The sequence below is a fragment of the Scyliorhinus canicula genome, chromosome 27, assembly GCF_902713615.1.
Source record: "Scyliorhinus canicula chromosome 27, sScyCan1.1, whole genome shotgun sequence".
Classification (NCBI taxonomy): domain Eukaryota; kingdom Metazoa; phylum Chordata; class Chondrichthyes; order Carcharhiniformes; family Scyliorhinidae; genus Scyliorhinus; species Scyliorhinus canicula.
This window is the reverse complement of record NC_052172.1, coordinates 324193-348163: the sequence shown is the minus strand read 5'-3', so window position 1 is coordinate 348163 and position 23971 is coordinate 324193. Positions and strand designations below refer to the sequence as shown.

Sequence of the window (23971 nt, the reverse complement as noted above, 5' to 3'; positions counted from 1 at the left end):
GGGCCAAAGGGCGTGTTCTGTGCTGTACTGTTCTATGTTCTATGCCAAAGCGAAACCTTGCGCTTTTTACACATTGCTTTGGAGCTGCCAGGTTTCTGTCACTCACTCAACCTCTCTGTATCCGTCTGTAAGCTGCTTCAGTCCTTTTCACAACATACTTCACTCACTATCTTTGTGTGATTTTCAGAACTTCTCCACACAGTGAACTTATCCAGATATAAAATCCTGAAACAAGCAGAAAAACTCTGTGAGCCTGACGTGATTTAACACGTAGCCTTCGGATCGGCATTCAGACGCGTGATCGTGCGCCACAGGACCTCCTGTCGAAGATTAAATCTCAATGCTGACAGATTTCCTCATTTACACCTTGATTGTATTCTGTAAAATGAAGATCAGAAGAGAATCATGAAAGGGAACAGAATATTCGCTCCCTCTCTCCTTTCCTTCTTTACTTTCTGTGGATTGACATCTAATGGAAGAGTAACAGAAAAAAAACAAATAACTAGAGAGCAGAAACACAACATTATCCTGTGGGGTCAAATTATTCTCAAACATCTCAATATATTGAGTGGGTGAGAAATACTTTAGCCTTTAGAGTTCAAAATGAACCCGAATTTGATTGAATCCACGAATGATATAGTTTTATTTCCTTTTGTTTTGAATCGGTGAGATGCTACAAACTGTGGACCAACAGTGAGCCAAGTACAAGGGAGCAGTTCCATCCTTTCTTTTCTTCCTACATTGTTCTCCCCGTTTCTCCTTTCTCTCCCAGATGCTAAAATGGCGGGAATTCCAATGTAATTTCCTTTTCATTCGGAGTTTTATCAATTCCAAACGATATTGAACATTCCAATCGAATGCATTTGGTATTTCCCATTGTTGCTCCCTGTGTTTATTATGTTGTATTCTCTCACTGTCTGTTTATGGTCAATGTTCCGTCTCACTGTCTGTTCTGGTGAAGATCAGCGGCATCGCCCGCCTCGCAGCTTTCAAGTTGCTCTTCGCTAATCATAGAAACATAGACAATAGGAGAAAGAAGAGGCCATTCTGCTCTTCGAGACTTCTCTGCCATTCATTGTGATCATGACTGATCATCCAACTCAATAGGCTGCACCCTCCTTCCCCCGCCTCCCCTCCCGTATTGCTGATTGCATTCGCCCCACGTGGTTTTCAAACTGTTTATTGAAAATATAGTGGTTTTGCCTTAACAAATTCCTGTGGGAGCAAATTCCAACCTGACCAAACTGCGTAGGCATTTATACTCTTCTCCATCCAACACGGTCTACCCCATATCCTCAGATTCTGACCCCTGGTTCTGAACATCCCACCATCACGAACATTCTTCTTGCATCTCCTTTATCCTGTCCTTTTGGAATTCAGTGGCTTTCTATGAGACCCCCCTCATTCTTCTGAATGCCAGCGAATACGCTCGCAACCGCTCAATCTCTCTACATACGTCAAACCTTTAATCCCAAGAATCAGTCTGCTGTACCTTCTCTGCGCTCCCTCAACAGAAACAACACCCTTTCTCAGAAAAGGAGACCAAATGTACACACGATATTCCAGACGTGGTCTCACAAAGCCCTGTATAATTGCCCCAAGACATTCCTGCTCCTGCACTGAAATCATATCGTGATCAAGGCCAACATACTGTTGGCTTCCTTCAATGCCTGCTCCACCTGCAGGCTGACCCTCAGCCACAGGTGTACGAGGACACTCAGGTCTCGTTGCACATTCCCCTCTCCTATTCATGGACATTCAGATGATGATCTGCCTTCCTGGTTTTGCTCCCAAAGTGTATAACCTCACATATTTATAAATTATACATTCATCTGTCATTGATTTTCCCACTCACCAAACTCATGCGGAGGTTGAACAACTCATCCTGTCAGTTGGCCTTTCATAATAGTTGGATTCCAGCTTCCGTGACGATCACTGTGGAGTTTGCACGTTGTTCCCGTGTCTACGTGGGATTTTTTCTGAGTCCTCCTGTCTCCTCCCACAGTCTAACGATGTGTAGGTTAGGTGGCTTCGTCATGAGCAAGTGCGGGGTTACGGGGAGAAGCGGAGGAGTGGGCCCAGGGCGAGTGCGCTTTTGGAAGTTCGATGCAGAATCAAGAGGCCGAATGTCCTGCAGGGATTCTTTGGATAACAAATTAGAATCGTCATAACTCCGATATTGACGGGATTTTGAAGGCGTCTGAGTGATGTCCATCATGATGCGATCAAATGTTTGTATCTTTCAGTCTTTCCGCGGTGTTTTGTTTACAATGTGTAGAAACATGTTGGACATGGTGTTGAAGTGTTTCTCATCAGTCCATTCACAACAATCCTTCAGCTGATATGATGGAAATGTAATTTGCTGGCAGAAACGATATTTCCAACATTTCACATCTGGCTGCACATCTGGACCAATGTATAAGGACAACCTTCTTCCGTTAGTTATTGCGGATGTTAAAAGTCCATGAGGTGGTTTGGTGAAGTCAGGTTACATGGCGAGTTGGCCGAGAGGTGAAGGTGATGCGGTGCTAATCCATTGTGCTTCGCATCTGCGGGTCTGAATCCATCCTCGTTGTTGATCCATTTCCTGCGTCTTCGCGTTGGGCCACTTATTGAGGGTCACCTGACGATTGGTGTAGTGTATCCGGAACTAGGATGCAGTTTAGATTCCGAGTTCAACTGGCCTGAGGAGTGAATTGTCTTGCACAAATCTCTATACTGATATTACTAATCCTCAGTCTGATAATCGATTTAGGTCAGGACACCAGCTTTAGGCATGAGTTTGGCACCATGCAAACATGCGGGTTCAGAAGCTCCAAAACAGCCGCCAGCTTCATCTGGGGCACTGCTGGCAGATTTTGTCTTTTCAGAAACGGCCGCTCAGCCGTGAAAACAAGATAATCAGATGATCTAATTACACTGTAAGATGTGTCATGTGAGAGTGCCTTTAAGAAATGATGTTTAAGCAATGTACCTTTAAGAAATGAAACAGCTTATATTACTGAGCTGATGTCAGAGGGTGGGGGAGCTGAATGGTGGGATTTATTCCCTGTCCCAAAGATTATTTCGGGCCTCTGGATTCCCAATCCAGTGACATAATCTTTCATCCCTCTGAGCAAAAAACTATTGATTCAGCTGATTATTAAACATCTTAGGCCAGTGGGCCGATGACTGGCAGATGGAATTTAATTTGGATAAATGGGAGGTGATGCATTTTGGTCGATCAAATCAGTGATTTACCTACTCCGTTAATGGGAGGGAGTTGGGGAGAATTACAGAACAAACAGATCTTGGGCTACAGGTTCACAGCTCCTTGAATGTGGTGTTGCAGGTGGACAGGAGGGTGAAGAAGGCATTCAGCATGCTATGTTTTATTTCAGTATATTGAATGCAAGAGTTAGGATGTCTTGTTGAAGTTGTACAAGACATTGGTAAGACCACACATGAAACATTGTGTTCAGTTCTGGTCAGCCTATTTTCGTAAGGATATTGTTAAACTAGAAAGAGTGCGGAAATGATTTACAAGGATGCTACCAGGACTTGATGGTCTGAGTGAAAAGTGGAGGCTGGATAGGCTGGGACTTTTTTTCCTGAAGCGTAGGAGATTTCGGCTGATGTCATAGAGGCCTATGAAATAATGAGGAGCATAAATAAGGTAATGAGGAGCATCTGGAACGGGCTGCCAGAGGCAGTGGGAGGGGCGGGTATCATTTTGTCTTTTAAAAATCAGTTAGACCGTTACATGGTGAGGGTGGGTATAGATGGATATGGGCCAAATGCGGGCAAGTGGGACTAGCTTAGTGATAGAAACTGGGCGGCATTAACAAGCTGGGCCGAAGGGCTGTTTCCATGCTGCAAATATCTATGACTCTATGGCTGTCTGTCTTCCTGACTATATTAGTATTTCCTCCACAGAATTTTATTGAACCGATTGATACATAAAATATTATTCTACACTTTATCCAAGTCAAACAGATGCTGTGGATTCATCAGGGGCTAAACAAAATACTCGGACGAGAGCGAATTGAATGAACAATGTTACAAGAAATTATATTCCAATAAAAGCCCTGCAATGTTTGGATGGAAAGGTGGAACTTTGAGCTGACCAAAGACTTGTAACAAAAAATAATGTATTTCCTGTTTGAGCAGCTGCTCCAGGCTGGTGCTCTGTCCGCGATCCGGGGAGGACAGCTGATCATTGTGGATGCGTCATCACGTAACCACGTGACCATTCGGTCTGCACAGGTCTCCTTCTGTGCTGTCAGTTTCTCTGATTGAATTGCTTTAATCTGTATCTAGACTGGGAATGAAAACTCGGCTGTCAGCAAGTTCCACCGGATTTCTGTGTAAAACGACCGCGGCAGGACTCGAACCTGCAATCTTCTGATATCATCATCAAATTCATCGAAGTCAGACGCCTTATCCATTAGGCCACGCGACCTGCAAGCCTGTAAGCTGCGAGCCAATATTTATCCCAATTGAATAAATACTGTGATTATATCTGTTTCCATAGAAACCAGTGTAATGCAGAAGGTGGCCATTCGGCCCACCGAGACTGCGCTGACCCTCCAATCCTGCACCCCACTCATGAGAGGGAGAGCGGATATCAGGGGTTGGAATTGGAGGGCAGAGTTGCTCCATCGGACCCAATATTCCAGCAGAGGGCAGGTGGGTTAGCCTTCGGAGGGTCAGTACATGTTTGTTGTGCCGAATGGTCTTCTTTTGCACTGTATGGATTCTATGATTCTATGTCAGTAGCGGGCTGAGGCGGAGAAGCCCTTGTGCCATACTGCCCACTCCTGACACCATGGAGAAATTCTGATCTCTCAAAGACTGGCGACCAAGGACTTGTAACAAAAAATAATGTATTTACTGTTTGAGCAGCTGCTCCAGGCTTGTGCTCTGAGCGCGATCCGGGGAGAACAGCTGATCATTGTGGATGCGTCATCGCGTAACCACGTGACCATTCGGTCTGCACAGGTCTCCTTCTGTGCTGTCAGTTTCTCTGATTGAATTGCTTTAATTTGGATCTAGACTGGGAAGTTCGGTGCTGTTTCGTGTGAAGCAAAAATGAACTTCTGGGATATTTCCAATGTAACTGATTTTCTTACGCAAACAATTGAATCAGTGGAATTGTGCGTTAGGGAGCCGGGAATTTCGAGTCTCTCAAGGCTTCTCACAAAATCCAATGGTTATTTTTAAGGCCGATTCAACCGCTCCCCGCATAAACACCGGGGCACCGTTCATCGCAGGAATGCAAGAATTCCTGGAGTGATTCCAGGCTGGTTTTATAATGTTTTGTATCCACTACATTATTAATGAATGACCTACTGAACATAGCTGCGATGATCGAGTGGTTATGGACTTTCCCCAGCAGGTTCGAGCCCTGCTCCCAGCGACTGTGACCGAAGAATTAATCGGAATTTTAGTAAACGGTTTGATACAAATTTCGCTGCTTAGCAAATTCTAACTCCTCAGGAAGAGGGTTAATAGCATTTTTGGCACCAGCCCGACTAGCTCAGTCGGTAGAGCATGGGACTCTTAATCCCAGGGTCATGGGTCGAGCCCCACGTTGGGCGCTTCCATATTGTTATCTGTGAATGTTCAGGTGAACGAACTGGACTGGAAATCCACTAATCTTTCCTGTCAAGATATGGTAAATCTGGAACTTCGTCTCAGTAATGGCGGAGAAAGGATCTGCTTCAGACGGACAATATTTCCACGACAGAACAGTTTCAGAGCAGTGACACAGCAGAGACCACAGTTGCACAGCAGGAAATGCATTTAAGTGCCTATCTTTGTTCAACAGACAATCCCTTTTTCCGAAATAAACAGTTTGTCCATCTCAGAATCTTGCTGGTTTGCTCGGCACCTTTTAGTGTGTGTCATTGTGTGTGTGCCCCGATAGTCTCTTCCTGCTTCTCTGTGTTTCTTTCTCTGTCTGTTACAGCCGTGCTGATGTTTTCTGTTATTCCCCAGCAAAGGTGAGCTTCAAACACGTGGGTTCTCGTTTAAGAAAACAATGGAGCAGGTGAATAGTTATCTGGCTACCGCAGAGCAGTAATTGCGAACACAACGGCTTTAAGGAGCAGAGTGGCGCAGCGGAAGCGTGCTGGGCCCATAACCCAGAGGTCGATGGATCGAAACCATCCTCTGCTATTTATATTCTCACTCACACCAAAAGTAAACATGTCGCTATCACCCTGCCTTTTCTTTTCAGTAAATTAGTATCAAAGTCTTGCTTCCAGTGTGATCCGGACATTTGTCCCAGGAATGAAGCAGACAGCATTACAACATTGTGAAGCTCAAAGTAGCAAAATAGGGAAGCTCTTCAATTGACTATCTCTGAGGGAAACAGACAACATCTGCTGTGGTGGGTGAGTATTATCGATGTCAATATCACATCTCCACTAACTGGAATGGGTTCTGTTTTATTAACACAGTCATGTCATTTGGTAAAGATAGAACCAGGAGTTTTTCAGTGTTTTCAAATTATTTAACAGCCAGAAGGGGAAATGTTTATGTAATAACTTCCAGGAATACCCCACAGAGGGGTAATAAGGATATATAACAATATCCAATAATAAACCACAATAGAAATCGAGATCACAGTTTCCCCTCTCGGACGGATGTAAACAATCCAACCAGACTATTTACAACAAGGGAAGATTCCTGCCTCCAGCCACCTCACTTTCTCCAGGCTTTCTTCCTCAGTTCGAAACCCACGGAATCACGCAAACGCTTCCGAACAAATTATTATTGCGATGGCCGGGAATCAAAGCCGCATGAACTGCGTGGAAGGCAGCGATGCTCACAAGTATTCCCCCATCACTTACTGTCAAATGTTACGTCCTTTTGATGGTTTGCATTAGTTTGATAAATTCTTTCTATGTTTATGTTATTTCACTGCAATTAAAAATGTTCCTGAATGAAAGTGTCCGTGTCGGACGGCTCCGGTTCAGCCAGGAGATGGCACCAGTCCACAATAAATGTATTTATTTCTGATGTTCTGTGTGTCATTACATAGGACTCTTGCTCTGGCCTGAGACCTCACCTTGTCCTTGTGTCCCGATGCTGCCGTTTACACCCTGTTTAAGTAATTATAGAATCCCTCCAGTGCAGAAGGAGACCATTCGGCCCATCCAGTCTGCACTGACCCTCGGAAAGCGCACCCCACCTCGGCGCAATCCCCTCCGATCCGTTTAGATACATCAGGTCGCAGTATCCTCTGGAGGCGAGGGTTCGAATCCCACTCCTGACATTGACATTGATTCTCAGCTGTGATAAAATGTGAGAGGTCCCGGGTTCAAAAATCCGGACGAGCCCGGATGGTGTCATTGACTGAAATCGGGAGGAAGGTGGCGCTCCAGTGAAGGTATTGCAGAGAATATTTCAGTGCAGAACACGTGAAGAAATGAAAGAGATATTTTAACCTCGTTTCACCATGGTGTGGAACTGATATATCAAATAAAAAACCGCACCCAGTGCTTGTGCACCCAGGTAACTGGCTGAATGGAATGGTTGTATGTAAGCCCGATAAACCTTTGATTTATTTGCTGAACAAGAATTTCCCCATCTCCGCCTTAAAAATAATCAATGTCCCGCTTCTGCCGCCTTCTGAGGCAGAGTTCCAAAGACGCACAACTCTCTGACAGTGAGAAATTTCCGTCCGAAAAGGGAAACATCCTTGTTTTTAACTGACCAGTAGTTCTGTTCTCACCCATGGGCAGTGACATCGATTTCACGGTGCGCAAGGCGGGAATCGAACCTGGGGCCGTGAAGCAACTGTGCTAACCACTGTTGCCCATGCTGCCCAAACAGTTGGTTCAATATTCTCAGATAATAATATGGAAACGCCCAACGTGCGGCTCGAACCCTCGCTCCTGGGATGTGGAGTCCCATGCTCTACCGCCTGAACTAGACGAATCCCCTGATATTTAATGAAACTGCTGAAAAATATAAACTGAGCAGGTAAATCTGATATAGCCGGAAAAAATTACCAGCATTGTGGTTTTGAACGGAGTCATTTCCAGAACAACACCAGAGAGAGAGAGAAATTCCGGGAACACCGTGAGCCTGACGTGATTTGAACACGCAACCTTCTGATCTGGAGTCAGACGCGCTACCGTTGCGCCACAGGCCCAACTGCAAAGCAGTTAGTGTTTCTCCTCATAGATTCATGTTTTATTTACACCCAACTGTGCGAAAGAAACGCAAAGTCGTCAGATTGAGGGATATTAAAGGGCCATGCAGTAAAGGTGATGCACAATAATCCATTGTGCTCTGCACACGTGGCTTCAAATCCCTTCCTCGTCTGTAACGTGTCTGTTGTGTCTTTCACCCACATCATGAGGCTGGTGAAAAAGCTGTGACTTTTAGCTGTTGTTTGACGGCTTGTGGGTGAATAGTGGAACACTGTTAAAACCACGTTAAAAATGATGAGAAAGTTACTTATTTCACTCCCCTCCCTAATTGGGCATAAATTCTGAGTGAGAAACTGTTTCTCTTCCTCAGGTTTGAAACTAACGAAGGAGCGCATTGTTAGTGCGATGACCGGGAATCGAACCCGGGTCAACTGCTTGGAAGGCAGCTATGCTCACCACTATACCACCATCGCTCACTGATTAGGTCTGTGTCCTTTTGGTTCTTTAGATTAGTTTTATAGAACATAGAACATAGAACGATACAGCGCAGTACAGGCCCTTCGGCCCTCGATGTTGCACCGACATGGAAAAAAATCTAAAGGCCATCTAACCTACACTATGCCCTTATCATCCATATGCTTATCCAATAAACTTTTAAATTCCCTCAATGTTGGCGTGTTCACTACTGTTGCAGGTAGGGCATTCCACGGCCTCACCACTCTTTGCGTAAAAAACCCACCTCTGACCTCTGTCCTATATCTATTACCCCTCAATTTAAGGCTATGTCCCCTCGTGCTAGCCACCTCCATCCGCGGGAGAAGGCTCTCGCTGTCCACCCTATCTAACCCTCTGATCATTTTGTATGCCTCTATTAAGTCACCTCTTAACCTTCTTCTCTCTAACGAAAACAACCTCAAGTCCATCAGCCTTTCCTCATAAGATTTTCCCTCCATACCAGGCAACATCCTGGTAAATCTCCTCTGCACCCGTTCCAAAGCTTCCACGTCCTTCCTATAATGAGGCGACCAGAACTGTACGCAATACTCCAAATGCGGCCGTACTAGAGTTTTGTACAACTGCAACATGACCTCATGGCTCCGGAACTCAATCCCTCTACCAATAAAGGCCAACACACCATAGGCCTTCTTCACAACCCTATCAACCTGGGTGGCAACTTTCAGGGATCTATGTACATGGACATCGAGATCCCTCTGCTCATCCACACTACCAAGAATTTTACCATTAGCCAAATATTCCGCATTTCTGTTATTCTTTCCAAAGTGAATCACCTCACACTTCTCCACATTAAACTCCATTTGCCACCTCTCAGCCCAGGTTATAGGGTTTGAGTAGGGTGATCATGGCTCGGCACAACATGAAGGGCCTGTTCTGTGCTGTACTGTTCTCACTCCAATTTAAAACGCTTCTGAATGAAAGTGTCCATGTCGAACGGCTCCCGTTCCGCCAGCCGATGGCACCAGTCCACAATAAATCTATTTATCTAATTATTTCTCATGTTCTATGTGTCATTACGTAGGACACTTACTCTGGTCTGCGACCTTAACTTGTCCTTGTGTCCTGATGCTGCCATTTTCACCCTGTTTAAATAATCATAGAATGCCTCCAGTGCAGAAGGAGGCCATTCGGCACAGCGAGTCGGTACCGACCCTCGGAAAGAGCACCCGATTTCGGCCCAATCGCACCTAACCTTTCGAATACTTCAGGATAGCCGAGTGAAGGTCGCAGTCTCCTCTGGAGGTTAGGGTTCGAATCCCACTCTTGACATTGACTTTTCCTCCGCGGGGCACCATCCAAACCTGGAACCCCTCCCTAACAGCACTGTGTGTGTACATACACCAGATGGACTTGCAGCGGTTCCAGAATCACCCCACCGCCCATTCTCACGGACAATTAATGATAGATTGTAAATGTTTGGCCGAATCAGCGACAGCCACAGCCAGAGAGATCTGCAATAACCCTGAGGGCAGGAAAGGCAACTCATTGTCCTTTGGCACAAAAACAAAATACTGTGGATGCTGGAAATCTGAAACAAAGACAGAAAATGCTGGAAATATTGTTTCCAGCAGCTTCTGTGGAGAGAGAAACAGGTCATTGCAATGAAAGGTCAGGATGTGAAATGTTAACTATTTCTCTTTTCACAGATACTACAGATCAGTAAAGTATTTCCAGCATTGCCTTGTGATTAGCTGAACATCCTCACACTCTGTATCTTAGACTGTTGAAGTGTCTGTTCCCTCAAGAAAAATATGGATTAAAATCCCAGCCGAGCCTTATTCCGTTTGACCATCTGTGCGATTGACAACTTCCATAACAGGGGGAAATGTGTTGGATTTCTAGTCGAAAAGTATGCCTTTTGCAGGTTTCAATTCAGTAGAATATCTACAGAGATTGTAACGCAAGGACTAATTTCAGCTGCCATCATCCAGTTGTTAAATCTTTGCACTAGAAATCCATTGGATTTTCCCCTTTGACTTGAGTCCTGCTCTCAGAGGATCTGTTCAGTATTTTCAATAAGTTTTATTTTGTATCCTCTATGTCCAGAGAATTGTGACGCTGAAATTGCTCAACCTTCTCTCCATTGTTGTCTACTCTGCAGGTACTGAATGCACTGTTTATTGGAGACATGCTCACAGGCCTGAACCCCTTTCAGGTTTGAGGCCTCTTTTGGTCCATCAACAGCAATTGGATGTCTGCAGAGAAACTCGTAATGTCAAGCCCCTCTTCCCAGGGTGGACATAATCAGGGACAAGATGTCGTTTGAAGAGAGAATCAAAGGTCTGAAGATTTGGTCTGAGATTCCTGGAGTTTTGTGAAGAGAACAAGGTGGGGGAGCAATGTGACAATAGCAGGATAGGAGTTTGGGATATTATCCAGTCTGTGCTGGGGGGCTGCGGGAAGGAAGTTGTCTTGTCTGCCCACCCAAGCTGAATGTTAGGGTTGAGGCGGTGATCAGATTCCGAGAGGAGGGTGAAATCCTTTCACTGAGTTTCAAGCTTACAGTGAGGTTGAGTGTCTTGAGTTGCAGGAAGATGTAGACGGGATGGTCAAATGGGCAGAAAAGTGGCTGATGGAATTTAACGCTGAAAATGAGATGTGATCCATTTGTTAGGGCATTTTCGCAGTACCTTCATTCCGGTGTTAATATAAGCCTATTTGTGACAATAAATGCTATTATATTATTATAGGATTAATGTGAATGGCCTGACACTGGGAAGTCCTAAGGAACAAAGGGACCTTGGAGTGTTTGTCCATAGATCTCTGAAGGCTGAAGGGCAGGTTAATAGGGTGCTGGAAAAGGCATCTGAGATATTTGTCTTTATCAATCGGGGCATGGATTACAAAAGCAGACAGGTCATGTTGGAGTTGTATAGAATGTTGGTGAGGCCACAGCTGGAGTACCGTGTGCAATTCTGGTCAACACGTCATATTAAATATGTCACTGCACTGAATGGGGTGCGGACGTGAATCAGCAGGCTGTTGCTTGCTTGCTTTTAAGATATGAAGAGAGGTTCGTTTTTCTTCTCTCCCAAGAACAGAGATGACTGAGGGGTGATCTGATCGAGGTGCACAAGATTATGATAGGTATAGACAGGGCGGATAGGGATCACCTGTTCCCCTCACGAGAAGGGTCAGTCACGAGGGGACATTGCATTATTCTGTGATTCTGTTACAGATCAGATCTTGGAGGTGTTGCTGCCGTATTCCCAGGCGGCGGAGTTCCAATTCTTAGAGCAAAAGCTTCCATCGAATCGGGGTTCTCAATAGGAACAAAGAGGAGGTCTGGGATGTTAGAATCTGCTGAGCACTGATTCACTTTTATTCATTGTTGTGTCCTAGAATAAACACGTGGATTGTAGCTGTCCATTAATACAAAAATAGAGTTCGGAAGTTTCTGGCCAGTAAGTTCACAATGTCCACCATACATCACTCATCATCCTCAGCTGCATCACATCTGGTCCACATTTCCTCAGCAGAGAGCACAGTTTGACAGCAGAGAACACAGTCCCACAGCAGAGAGCACATTTCCACAGGAGAGATCGCAGTTTCCCAGCGGAGTGCCCAGTTCACAGCAGAGATCATATTAGACAGCAGAGAGCAGTTACACAGCAGAGATCTCGGTTCCACGGTAGAAATCACAGTTCAGCGGGGGTGAATATATTTAAATATCGGAAAGCAGTTTACTTAACGTCAGGGAAGACCTTTCAATAACAGAGCGAAGTTGCAGAGAACACAGTTACACAAGAGGGAAAGAGGGTAGATTTTAGGAGGGAACACTTTCGATTCTCCTTTGCGTGTGTGTTAACCTGTGTCAGGTGACAGTGTCCTGCTGCTGTGTGTATTCCATTGTTGGTGAGTGACACAGTGGAATTGTGCCGCCAGGGTGCGCTGTCGTGAACCTGTGCTCCTGATGAACAACATTGCGGAAGTGAAGTATTGTGTCATTTCAACGCAATAGCAACCGAGAGCAGAGTGGCGCAGCGGAAGCGTGCTGGGCCCATAACCCAGAGGTCGATGGATCGAAACCATTCTCTGCTAGTTATTTTTTTACTTTCCGATACAGTAGAAAGAAACATTCAGCGACTCGCCACAAGTCTGTCTGGTCTGACATTTCTATACAGGACACGTTTTTTTTTACTCGGCTTCTCCCTTCCAGCAAACACTTAATATTTCCAACCAATGTCTGAAATGGCATGTACTCACACAGGGACACACGCTGTAAATGTTGCACACACCCACAATCTCAGGCTTTCCGTGATTGCACAATGTTCAGCACCATTCACAACTCCTCTGTTAATGAAACAGTCCATGTACAAATGCAGCAATCCTGGACATTATCCAGGCTTGGGCTGAAAAGTTCCAGGAAAAGACCATTCCTGTACCAGCCTCCCCGAACAGGCGCCGGAATGTGGCGACTAAGGGCTTTTCACAGTAACTTATTTTGAAGCCTACCTGCTACAATAAGCGATTTTCATGTTTTCATATTTCACAACAAGTACGAATCTAACCATCACCCCTTGACATTCACCGGAATTATCATCACTGAAACCCTACTACCAACATCTTACTGATTGCCATTGGCCAGGAACTGAACTGTTCATATAAATACTGTAGCTGCAAGGCAGGTCAAAGACTCGGACTCCTGTGGCGAGTCACTCACTCCCTGGCCCAGAAACCCTTCGACACGGCATAAATCAGGAATGTAATGGAATAATTTCCATTTCCTTCAATAGTTGCAATTTCAACAACACTGAATAGGTTTGACACCATCTAGGACAAGGCATCCCGCTTGATCGGCATCCAATCTGTAAACATTCACTCGCTCCACCACTGATGCAGATTGGCAGCGTGTATACCAGCTACAGGATTCACTGCAGGAAGTCACCAAGGCTCCTTTGGCAACACCTTCCAAACCCACATCCACCACCATCTAGAGAGGGACAAGGGCGGCCGACACAGAGCGACACCACGACCTGTAGGCTCTCCTCCAGCCACTCAACACACTGTTTTGGAAATATATCACTGTTACTTCACTGCAGCTGGATAAATTATTTCGTTGATACAATGTATCTGTCTCTGTGTATATCTGTGTGTGTGCACATATGTGTTTATTTATATGTATGTGTATTTGAGAATATGTGTGAATGTTTATGTGCCTGTGTGTATATACCTGTGTGTGTGGGTGTGTACAACTGTGTGCGTATAATGTGTGTGGCTCTGTATACTGTGTGTACACGTGTGTACATATATAGCTGTGTGTGTGTATACCTGTGTGCGTATGTTTGAGTGTACGTGTGTTTGTAACTCTGTGTGTATAATGTGTGTGGGCCTGAATACTGTGTGTGTACCTGAGTGTATACTTGTGTATAGCTGTGTGTGTGTATACCTGTGTGTGTGCGCGCACAGTCTTCCGTTTGTATGTCATTATTGTTTCCTCTCTGAGAGTCTTTTAACCATATCTAAATCTCTCAGAGGTACAATTGTTGAGTCTGTTGCTTTTTGTGACTGCTATTGATGAGTGAGTCCAGTGCTTTTCAGCATCTTACTCTCAACAACTGTTTGAGAATTATCCTGAATCTGTCATGCTCAAGGACTCAGTGTGAGGATGGATCTTACTCTCAACAACTGTTTGAGAATTATCCTGAATCTGTCATGCTCCAGGACTCAGTGTGAGGATGGATTTTACTCTCAACAACTGTTTGCGAATTATCCTGTACTTGTCAGGCTCTGTGGCTCAATGTGAGGATGCGATTCAGGATGTGACCTTTCAATGTCAAGGACAGTTTATAAGTTTGCATTCATTCCACGTAAATTTCCAGCACAGAAAGAGACCATTGCTGTGGGAGGTTTCAAGCAAACAATGTGTGATAGTTTTGGACCAGCATTTAATATCAGAACACAATTGTGAAAGATAATGTAACTTTCAATTTGATACTGGATTGCTCTGGAAGTTTAACTCAGGTTGTTTACATTGATTTGATCTGTGACACTCAGTCTGATTCTGAGTCAGAATTCTGACATGAATGTAAAATGGACAACAGTCTGGAATTGCTGCAGTGTCTTCCATCTGGAACTGAGTGAGTGAGGATTTGGGAATAGTTTCCAAGTAACAGCTCAGTTCTCAAGTCATCGAAATTATATTGTGTCTTTTATTTTCACAAATTAGTTGAGTTTTAAACGAGAATCAGAGTTTGTATCTTTGTCGCTTTCAGCATATCCCAATCTGAGAATGCACCTGATATTTGGATTTGCATCTAATGTATTTGTGAGGACACACTCTGGGGATTAGTACAGCCACTCCTGATGTGAGTGATGTGACTCGAATTTAACTCGAATCTCAGAGTACATTATTAAGGTTAATTGTGTAATTCTTAACCGGAAACCAGTTTTCTCTGATATTGATTATTTCACTAAGCCTGCTCCATTGTGGGACTGATACAGTGAGGATGAGAGTGGGTGAGAATTTGCACTGGGATTTATGGGGCCTCCTGTCAGTGGCACTGAGTTAGGCTGACATGGACACAGCGTCTGTCTCTCCTGCTGTTTGATTGATGGGTTGAAAATGTGTCTCTGGAATAATTTCTGCTGCCTGAGACTGTGGTACTGATGACCTATCTGTGTCTCTGTGCTCTGTCAGTGACAATGTCCGGACTGTGTGTGAGGAGCTGGCGACACTCTTCCCTGTAACTTGTGTGGAGCAGACGTCACATTTATTCATGTTCAGAATATTCTGGTATTTGTCTGTGGAAACAACTTATATTTAAAAACTTAAGTGCAGTCAACAATTAACCAATCACAGGCCAGTGAGAAGAATCTTGAGGTTTTGATTGGCTAATATTTTCAAATTCGAAACTCCCGCCAATTTCAGTGAAGGAAAATCACAAATAACGGAACGGATCAATGTTCAGGAAACTATTTGAATCTCACACTTTGTGATCTGTTTATTGGATTTTCCCTCCCAGAATCCTGGCTCTATTTTAGGAACAGTTTGAATTTGTCAGTCTCTTATCTGTAACCGGCGGTAATCATACGCCGTTCAGCAATTTAAAACGGAGCAAATCTCAGCTCACCGCAAAAGCAGAAACATAGAGATTACCAACCAACTCCTTCACACAGGCTGCACAGGGACAGAGAGAAAGGGCTGATTTCTGAGCCTCTCTCCTGAAAGCGTCCGGGAATGTTACACTGGGAAGTGTGGAGAGAATCCCCGACTCTATCCCGCCGGTGGAACAGGCAGCTTTGTGTCCGGAGAATAGGGAGGGCCGGGGAGAGGCAGATCTTAAAGCGCTGCAATGGACACAGGTCCTGTGTGTGCTCAAATCTCGCTGATTCCGTCCCCTGGGAAACTGCGGAATAAACACATCATCCCGAAAATAACCTCTTCATTCCCGCCTTTACTCTGTTCCGGGACCGGGACCCAGGTCGCCCGAGAGAAAAAAAAAACCAATTTTTTTGTGAATTTAACTCACCAATTGTTAAACTCTGAATATATTTATCATTAAATTTAAATAATTCCCTCCTGAAATTGTGCGTCTCCTCATTGTCGGTCACAAATACCAGACTGATTATAAATCCGCTCTCAATTCAGTTCGTGTGTCTCTTCTGTGTGAAACTGTCTGTGACGGGCGGGTATGAAGCCACATTCACAACATTCTGGAACAGGGACAAATCTCTCTCCTCCACAAAGAGATTTCTCATGAAGTCAATGCGGGAAAATATGGTGCAGCTTTTTCATAGAGATTGTGGGTGGCTCTTAAAAGAGCCGTTGTGTTTGGGGTGGTTTTCAGTCCATTGTGCAGTTTTACTTGGAGCTGGTGTACTTGGTGACCGCCTTTGTCCCTTCCGACACGGCGTGCTTGGCCAGTTCCCCGGGCAGCAGCAGGCGCACGGCGGTCTGGATCTCCCGGGAGCTGATGGTGCGGCGCTTGTTGTAATGGGCCAGGCGGGAAGCCTCACCCGCGATACGCTCGAAAATATCGTTGACGAATGAGTTCATGATGCTCATGGCCTTGGAGGAGATGCCGGTGTCGGGGTGAACCTGCTTCATCACTTTGTAGATGTAGATGGAGTAACTCTCCTTCCTCGACCTTCGCCGCTTCTTGCCGCCCTTTACTGCCGGTTTCTTAATGACTTTCTTGGCTCCCTTCTTGGCAGCTGGTTTCGATGTTGGTTTCTTCTCGTCAGCCATCTTCAGTTTCACCCAGAAATAAAGCAAACCCCTTCCGAGCGCTGATTAAATAGACAGAGACTCACATCTATGCTAATGAGGAATGGGGAAAGGAATGATTGTGATTGGACATTGTGAAAATGACGACAGCCAGTTATGTTCTGTTTATTTGGTTGGGTATGTAAACAGAGCAGTCAGATTTAAGATTTTCCACCAATCAGAAACGGCCTTACAACAAACAGGAAATGCATTTCAGAAAGAATGTCTCCATTCCCAGTTTGTCAGTGTGGAAAGATTTACTGGAAACTGTCATCTGGCTGTCGGTGAGACTGTGCGGGAATGTGGGATTCCTTAAGGAACTGGGAGTGTCTTGTAATATGAAAATGAAAAAAGTGAAAATCGCTTATTGTCACGAGTAGGCTTCAAATGACGTTACTGTGAAAATCCCCTAGTCGCCACATTCCAGCGCCTGTCCGGGGAGGCTGTTACGGGAATCAAACCATGCTGCTCGCCCGCTTGGTCGGCTTTCAAAGCCAGTGGTTTAGCCCTGTGCTTATATGTGAGAGTGTGGGATTTACTCACTCACTGATGGTGTGTCAGTGTGAGATTTACTCACTCTCTGATACAGTGTGCGAGTGTGAGATATACTCACTCACTGATAGTGTTTCAGTGTGAGATTTACTCTCTCTGATACAGTCTGAATGTAAGATTTACTCACTCTCTGATAAGTGTGTGTGTGTGGGATTTAATCACTATCTGACACGGAGTGTGGTATTTACTCTGATAGAGTGTCTGGGTGTGGATGTACTTCCTCTCTGATAAGTGTGTGCGTGGGATTTACTCTGATACATTGTGTGAGTGTGGGATTTACTCACTCTCTGATACAGTGTGTGAGTGTGGGATTTACTCACTCTCTGATACAGTGTGTGAGTGTGGGATTTACTCACTCTCTGATAGTGTGTGATTGTGGGATTTACTGACTCTGATACAGTGTGAGAGTGTGGGATTTACTCTCTCTGAAAGTGTGTGTGTGGGATTTACTCACTCTTTGATAAAGTGTGTGATTTACTCACTCTCATACAGTGTGGGATTTACTCACTCACTGATGGTGTGTCAGTGTGAGATTTACTCACTCTCTGATACAGTGTGTGAGTGTGGGATTTACTCACTCTCTGATACAGTGTGAGAGTGTGGGATTTACTCACTCTCTGATACAGTGTGTTAGTGTGGGATGTACTCACTCTCTAATGCAGTGTGTGAGTGTGGGATGTACTCACTCTTTGATGCAGTGTGAGTGCGGTATTTACTCACTCTCTGATACTTTGTTCGTGTGAGTATTACCCTGTGCGGCCTAACCAATGTTTTACTCAGTTCCAGCATAACTTGCCTTTTCTTAAACTCTGTGCCTTGGCTAACAGAGACAAGGGTACCATCGGCCCAGGGTTTTCAAGCTCAGGGTCGTGACCTGTGGGTGGATCTCGTCAAGGTTTCAGGAGGATGACGGTGATCCAGATCGCGGGAGGAATGGCCAGTGGTCACGACAAGAGTTTACAAATGCCGATCATGATGGCCATTTGAAATTTCAGCCATTCCCCGCATTCCGGCCTTGTCATGTAGTGCACAGGCCCAGAGCCGAGCAAGGTGGACTGGCTCCTCCTGATGCCAGTGCACAGGCCCAGAGCCGAGCAAGGTGGACTGGCTCCTCCTGATGTCAGTGCGCTGTCCCATGCCAGTTTGTTTCAGAAAATTCTGTAGACCTCCCACTGGAAGCGGTGGCAGAGAGCAGGTCACCGCCCTGCCCCGCCCCGTATGCTAACGTCACATGTTCTGCGTGCGTGACAGATTCCTCCATTTTGCTGCTGCCAGCAGTGCGGGTGTGAACTCCAGGGCCTCTGGTGAACAACCCATGAAGAAGCTGAAAACAGGAACAAAGCAGCACAAAGGTGATTATTTGAGGGGTGTGTTTATAAATTGTGCCACTGCAATCAGGATTCAAAGTTCATGTGTGTTACACGCAGGGAATTACTGGCAAATTAAAGTTTAAAACCTTCAAAATGTCAAAGCCATTTGAAGATTAAGCATGGCGAGTTAGAGGACAAACCTCCGTAGTGAACACTGACACAAAATACTCATTTCGAAACACTCCGGTTCCACACATAAGTTTCCACTGTGCTCTGTCATGGGCCCTACTCTGTCCCGAATTATTATTTTACCCTGAATGTATTTGTAAAACAAATTCATTTTACCCGCCTATATCCTTTCATATCCCCTTTTTGCTCTCTGAATTTCTGTTTTAATTTCCCTCTGGCACATTCTGTATACCTGTCGTGCTTCTCCTCTTTTGAATCCTCGATATCTCCCACAAGCCTCCCCTTTTCTACTTATCTAACGCTGTATATCCCTCAATATCCATGGTTGACTGGATTTGTTGATCCCACCCTTTTCTTGATTGGAACATGTTGAGCCTGTACTCTCCCTAGTTCCTTGTTGAATGTGTCCCACTGTTCTGTCACAGATTTATCTAAAGGTGTCTACTCCCTATCCTCTCTGGCCAAATCATATCTGATCGTATTAAAATCAGCCTTCCTCCAGTTTAGAACTTTGATCTCAGGCCCACCCATCTCCTTTTTCAGAACCATCTTGTACTTAATGAATTATGATCACTGTCTGCAAAATGCTCCCCCAACGATACTTCAACCACTTGCCCAGCTTCGTTAATCAAAATGAAGTCCAAGACACCCCCCCCCCCCCCCCTTGTCTGTCCTTCTCTGGACTGGCTTAAAAAGTTCACATGGATGCATTTTCAGAATTCCGCTCCCTCTAAACCTTTCACACTATGACTACCCCAGTTCATACTGGGGAAGTTGGAATCCCCCCCTGTTCCCACTATCACATCCCTATTACTTTACGACTTCTCGGAAATTAGCCTGAACATTTGCTCTTCTATTTCTTTGGGATAGTTCGGGGGCCTATGGAACACTCCAGCAATGTGATTGCTCCATTTTGCTTTTTAATTTCTACCCATTTGGCTTCAGTTGAAGAGCTTTCTAAGATGCCATCTCTCCCTCCTGATGTAATTCATTCCTTGATCAAAATTGCGACACCCTCTCCTCTTTTACCTCCTGCCCTATCTCCCCTGGAGATCCTGTTGAGCTCCCATCCTTCCCCTCTCCCAACCGTGATTCAGTGACAGCAAATACATCATAACCGCATGTTCTCACTTCATCTGCCTTGTTCGTCAGACTCGCAATCTCGCTGTGATATATACCGCATACTTACTGTTTACAATTCAGTTAGCTGTTTGTGTGTGTGGGAGTTTTATCCTCAATGTCCCTGTGATATATAATGCATATTTTACTGCTTCCTGCCCAGTTACTGGTGTGTCAGAGTGCACAGAGGTGCACTCTCTCACACATATGCTCACACTTACATTCTCACACATACGCACTCTTTCACACACACACGCATGCTTACTCTCTCACTCACATGCGCTTTCTCTCTCTCTCACACACACACTCTCTCACATCCCAGTAACTGAGCAGCAGACACTAATATATGCATTATATATCAGAGAGGCAGTGAGGGGAAAACTGACACCCATACACGCACACACACACACACTCACACACACACATTTGCTCTCGCACTCACACACACACACATTTGCTCTCGCACTCATACACTCTCACACACATTCTCTCACACACTCTCTCTCACACACACACATGTTCACTCACACACTCTCTCTCTCACACACACACACACTGACAGTAAGCAGTAAAATACGTGTGATGTCTCAAAGAGAGACAGTGATGGTAATACACACTTTCACACACATTCAAGCCAATTCTCTCCCACTCTCACACACACGAACACACAGTTACACGTTAATATCTGATCAGTTAGCCGTAAAATATGCGTTATATATCATAGAGTGACATTGAAAATAAAACACACGAACACACACTCACATTCTCTCACTCTGTCTCTCTCACACAAACAAGTCACTGAGCAGTCAGCAGTTCAATATGCATTGTAGACTGCACAGGGAGAGTGAAGGTAAAACATACACTCACCACTCTCACCCTTCAGTACTGAGCAGTGAGCAGTAAAATGTTATCTCTGATAGAAAGACATTGAGGAAATACATGTGTGAGAGAGACAGAGCCTGAGTGTGCGTGAGAGAGGCTGAGTGTGTGTGAGAGAGCCTGAGTGTGCGTGAGAGAGGCTGAGTGTGTGTTAGAGAGCCTGAGTGTGTGTGAGAGAGCCTGAGTTTGTGTGTGAGAGCCTGAGTGTGTGTGAGAGAGCCTGAGTGTGTGTGAGAGAGCCAGAGTGTGTGTGAGAGAGAGCCTGAATGTGTGTGTGAGAGAGCCTGAGTGTGTGTGTGAGAGAGCCTGAGTGTGTGTGTGAGAGAGCCTGAGTGTGTGTGTGAGAGAGCCCGTGTGCGTGTGAGAGAGCCCGAGTGTGAGAGAGAGAGCCCGGGTGTGTGTGTGAGAGCCTGAGTGTGTGTGTGAGAGCCTGAGTGTGTGTGAGAGAGCCTGAGTGTGTGTGAGAGAGCCTGAGTGTGTGAGTGAGAGAGCCTGAGTGTGTGTGTGAGAGAGCCTGAGTGTGTATGAGAGAGCCTGAGTGTGTGTGTGAGAGCCTGAGTGTGTGAGTGAGAGCCTGAGTGTGTGTGAGAGAGCCAAGTATGTGAGAGAGAGCCTGAGTGTGTGTGAGAGAGAGAGCCTGAGTGTGTGTGAGAGAGCCTGAGTGTGTGTGAGAGAGCCCAAGTGTGTGCGAGAGAGCCTGAGTGTGTGAGAAAGCTTGTGTGTGTTAGAAAGCCTGTGTGTGTGAGAGAGCATGAGTGTGTTTGAGAGAGCGTGAGTGTGTTTTGAGAGCCTGAGTGTGTGTGAGACCTGAGTGTGTGTGAGAGAGCCTGAGTGTGTGTTAGAGAGCCTGAGTGTGTGTGAGAGAGCCAGAGTGTGTGTGAGAGAGAGCCTGAATGTGTGTGAGAGAGCCTGAGTGTGTGTGTGAGAGAGCCTGAGTGTGTGTGTGAGAGAGCCTGAGTGTGTGTGTGAGAGAGCCCGTGTGCGTGTGAGAGAGCCCGAGTGTGAGAGAGAGAGCCCGGGTGTGTGTGTGAGAGCCTGAGTGTGTGTGTGAGAGCCTGAGTGTGTGTGAGAGAGCCTGAGTGTGTGTGAGAGAGCCTGAGTGTGTGTGTGAGAGAGCCTGAGTGTGTGTGTGAGAGAGCCTGAGTGTGTATGAGAGAGCCTGAGTGTGTGTGTGAGAGCCTGAGTGTGTGAGTGAGAGCCTGAGTGTGTGTGAGAGAGCCAAGTATGTGAGAGAGAGCCTGAGTGTGTGTGAGAGAGAGAGCCTGAGTGTGTGTGAGAGAGCCTGAGTGTGTGTGAGAGAGCCTGAGTGTGTGTGAGAGAGCCCAAGTGTGTGCGAGAGAGCCTGAGTGTGTGAGAAAGCTTGTGTGTGTTAGAAAGCCTGTGTGTGTGAGAGAGCATGAGTGTGTTTGAGAGAGCGTGAGTGTGTTTTGAGAGCCTGAGTGTGTGTGAGACCTGAGTGTGTGTGAGAGAGCCTGAGTGTGTGTTAGAGAGCCTGAGTGTGTGTGAGAGAGCCTGAGTGTGTGTGAGAGAGAGCCTGAGTGTGTGTGAGAGAGCCTGAGTGTGTGTTAGCAGCAGGGTGGCACCCCTGCTGATGGGCAGTAGTGTGGCACAGCGCCAGAGACCCGGGTTTGATTCCGACCTCAGGCGACTGTCTGTGCGGAGTTTGTACATTCTTCCCGCGTCTGTTTGGGTTTCTCTGATAGAAAGACAGTGAGGAAATACATGTGTGAGAGAGACAGAGCCTGAGTGTGCGTGAGAGAGGCTGAGTGTGTGTGAGAGAGCCTGAGTGTGCGTGAAAGAGGCTGAGTGTGTGTTAGAGAGCCTGAGTGTGTGTGAGAGAGCCTGAGTGTGTGTGAGAGAGCCTGAATGTGTGTGAGAGAGCCTGAGTGTGTGTGTGAGAGAGCCTGAGTGTGTGTGTGAGAGAGCCCGAGTGTGAGAGCGAGCCCGGGTGTGTGTGGGAGAGCCTGAGTGTGTGAGAGAGAGCCTGAGTGTGTGTGAGAGAGCCCAAGTGTGTGAGAGAGAGCCGGAGTGTGTGAGAAAGCTTGTGTGTGTTAGAGAGCCTGTGTGTGTGAGAGAGAATGAGTGTGTTTGAGAGAGCGTGAGTGTGTTTTGAGAGCCTGAGTGTGTGTGAGAGAGCCTGAGTGTGTGTGAGAGAGCCTGAGTGTGTGTGAGACCTGAGTGTGTGTGAGAGAGCCTGAGTGTGTGTTAGAGAGCCTGAGTGTGTGTGAGAGAGCCTGAGTGTGTGAGAGAGAGCCCGAGTGTGTGAGAAAGCCTGTGTGTGTTAGAGAGCCTGTGTGTGTGAGAGAGCATGAGTGTGTTTTGAGAGCCTGAGTGTGTGAGAGAGCCTGAGTGTGTGAGAGAGCTTGTGTGTGTTAGAGAGCCTGTGTGTGTGAGAGAGCATGAGTGTGTTTGAGAGAGCGTGAGTGTGTTTTGAGAGCCTGAGTGTGTGTGAGACCTGAGTGTGTGTGAGACCTGAGTGTGTGTGAGAGAGCCTGAGTGTGTGTGAGAGAGCCTGAGTGTGTGTGAGAGAGCCTGAGTGTGTGTGAGACCTGAGTGTGTGTGAGAGAGCCTGAGTGTGTGTTAGAGAGCCTGAGTGTGTGTGAGAGAGCCTGAGTGTGTGAGAGAGAGCCTGAGTGTGTGAGAAAGCCTGTGTGTGTTAGAGAGCCTGTTTGTGTGAGAGAGCATGAGTGTGTTTTGAGAGCCTGAGTGTGTGAGAGAGCCTGAGTGTGTGAGAGAGCTTGTGTGTGTTAGAGAGCCTGTGTGTGTGAGAGAGCATGAGTGTGTTTGAGAGAGCGTGAGTGTGTTTTGAGAGCCTGAGTGTGTGTGAGACCTGAGTGTGTGTGAGAGAGCCTGAGTGTGTGTGAGAGAGCGGGAGTGTGTTTTGAGAGCCTGAGTGTGTGTGACAGAGCCTGAGTGTGTGTGAGAGAGCCTGAGTGTGTGTTAGAGAGCCTGAGTGTGTGTGAGAGAGCCTGAGTGTGTGTTAGCAGCAGGGTGGCACCCTGCTGATGGGCAGCAGTGTGGCACAGCGCCAGAGACCCGTGTTTGATTCCGAC

At 46.1% G+C, this 23971-nt stretch overlaps 1 protein-coding gene and 6 non-coding genes across 7 annotated transcripts; 3 read left to right on the top strand and 4 right to left on the bottom strand.

The window, feature by feature from the left end:
• Positions 1–4352: 4352 nt before the first annotated feature.
• Positions 4353–4441, bottom strand: trnar-ucg. Its single transcript is given in 2 exon segments — positions 4353–4388; positions 4405–4441. It is a non-coding gene; the product is annotated as a tRNA-Arg (tRNA).
• A 1066-nt stretch (positions 4442–5507) lies between these two features.
• Positions 5508–5579, top strand: trnak-cuu. Its single transcript has one exon. It is a non-coding gene; the product is annotated as a tRNA-Lys (tRNA).
• A 508-nt stretch (positions 5580–6087) lies between these two features.
• On the top strand, positions 6088–6159 carry trnam-cau. Its single transcript has one exon. It is a non-coding gene; the product is annotated as a tRNA-Met (tRNA).
• Positions 6160–8071: 1912 nt separating this feature from the next.
• trnaw-cca lies at positions 8072–8143 on the bottom strand. The gene has a single exon. It is a non-coding gene; the product is annotated as a tRNA-Trp (tRNA).
• Positions 8144–8545: 402 nt separating this feature from the next.
• On the bottom strand, positions 8546–8617 carry trnag-ucc. The gene has a single exon. It is a non-coding gene; the product is annotated as a tRNA-Gly (tRNA).
• Positions 8618–12629: 4012 nt separating this feature from the next.
• Positions 12630–12701, top strand: trnam-cau. The gene has a single exon. It is a non-coding gene; the product is annotated as a tRNA-Met (tRNA).
• A 2875-nt stretch (positions 12702–15576) lies between these two features.
• Positions 15577–17330, bottom strand: LOC119957753 (late histone H2B.L4-like). The gene has a single exon (XM_038785842.1). The coding sequence runs from the start codon at positions 16849–16851 to the stop codon at positions 16465–16467; it is 387 nt and encodes a 128-aa protein (XP_038641770.1). The 5' UTR covers positions 16852–17330; the 3' UTR covers positions 15577–16464.
• Positions 17331–23971: the final 6641 nt, after the last annotated feature.

Coding starts and splice junctions, on each gene's coding strand:
- LOC119957753 (XM_038785842.1), bottom strand. CDS start 16,851: ATGGCTGACGAGAAGAAACCAACATCGAAACCAGCTGCCAAGAAGGGA.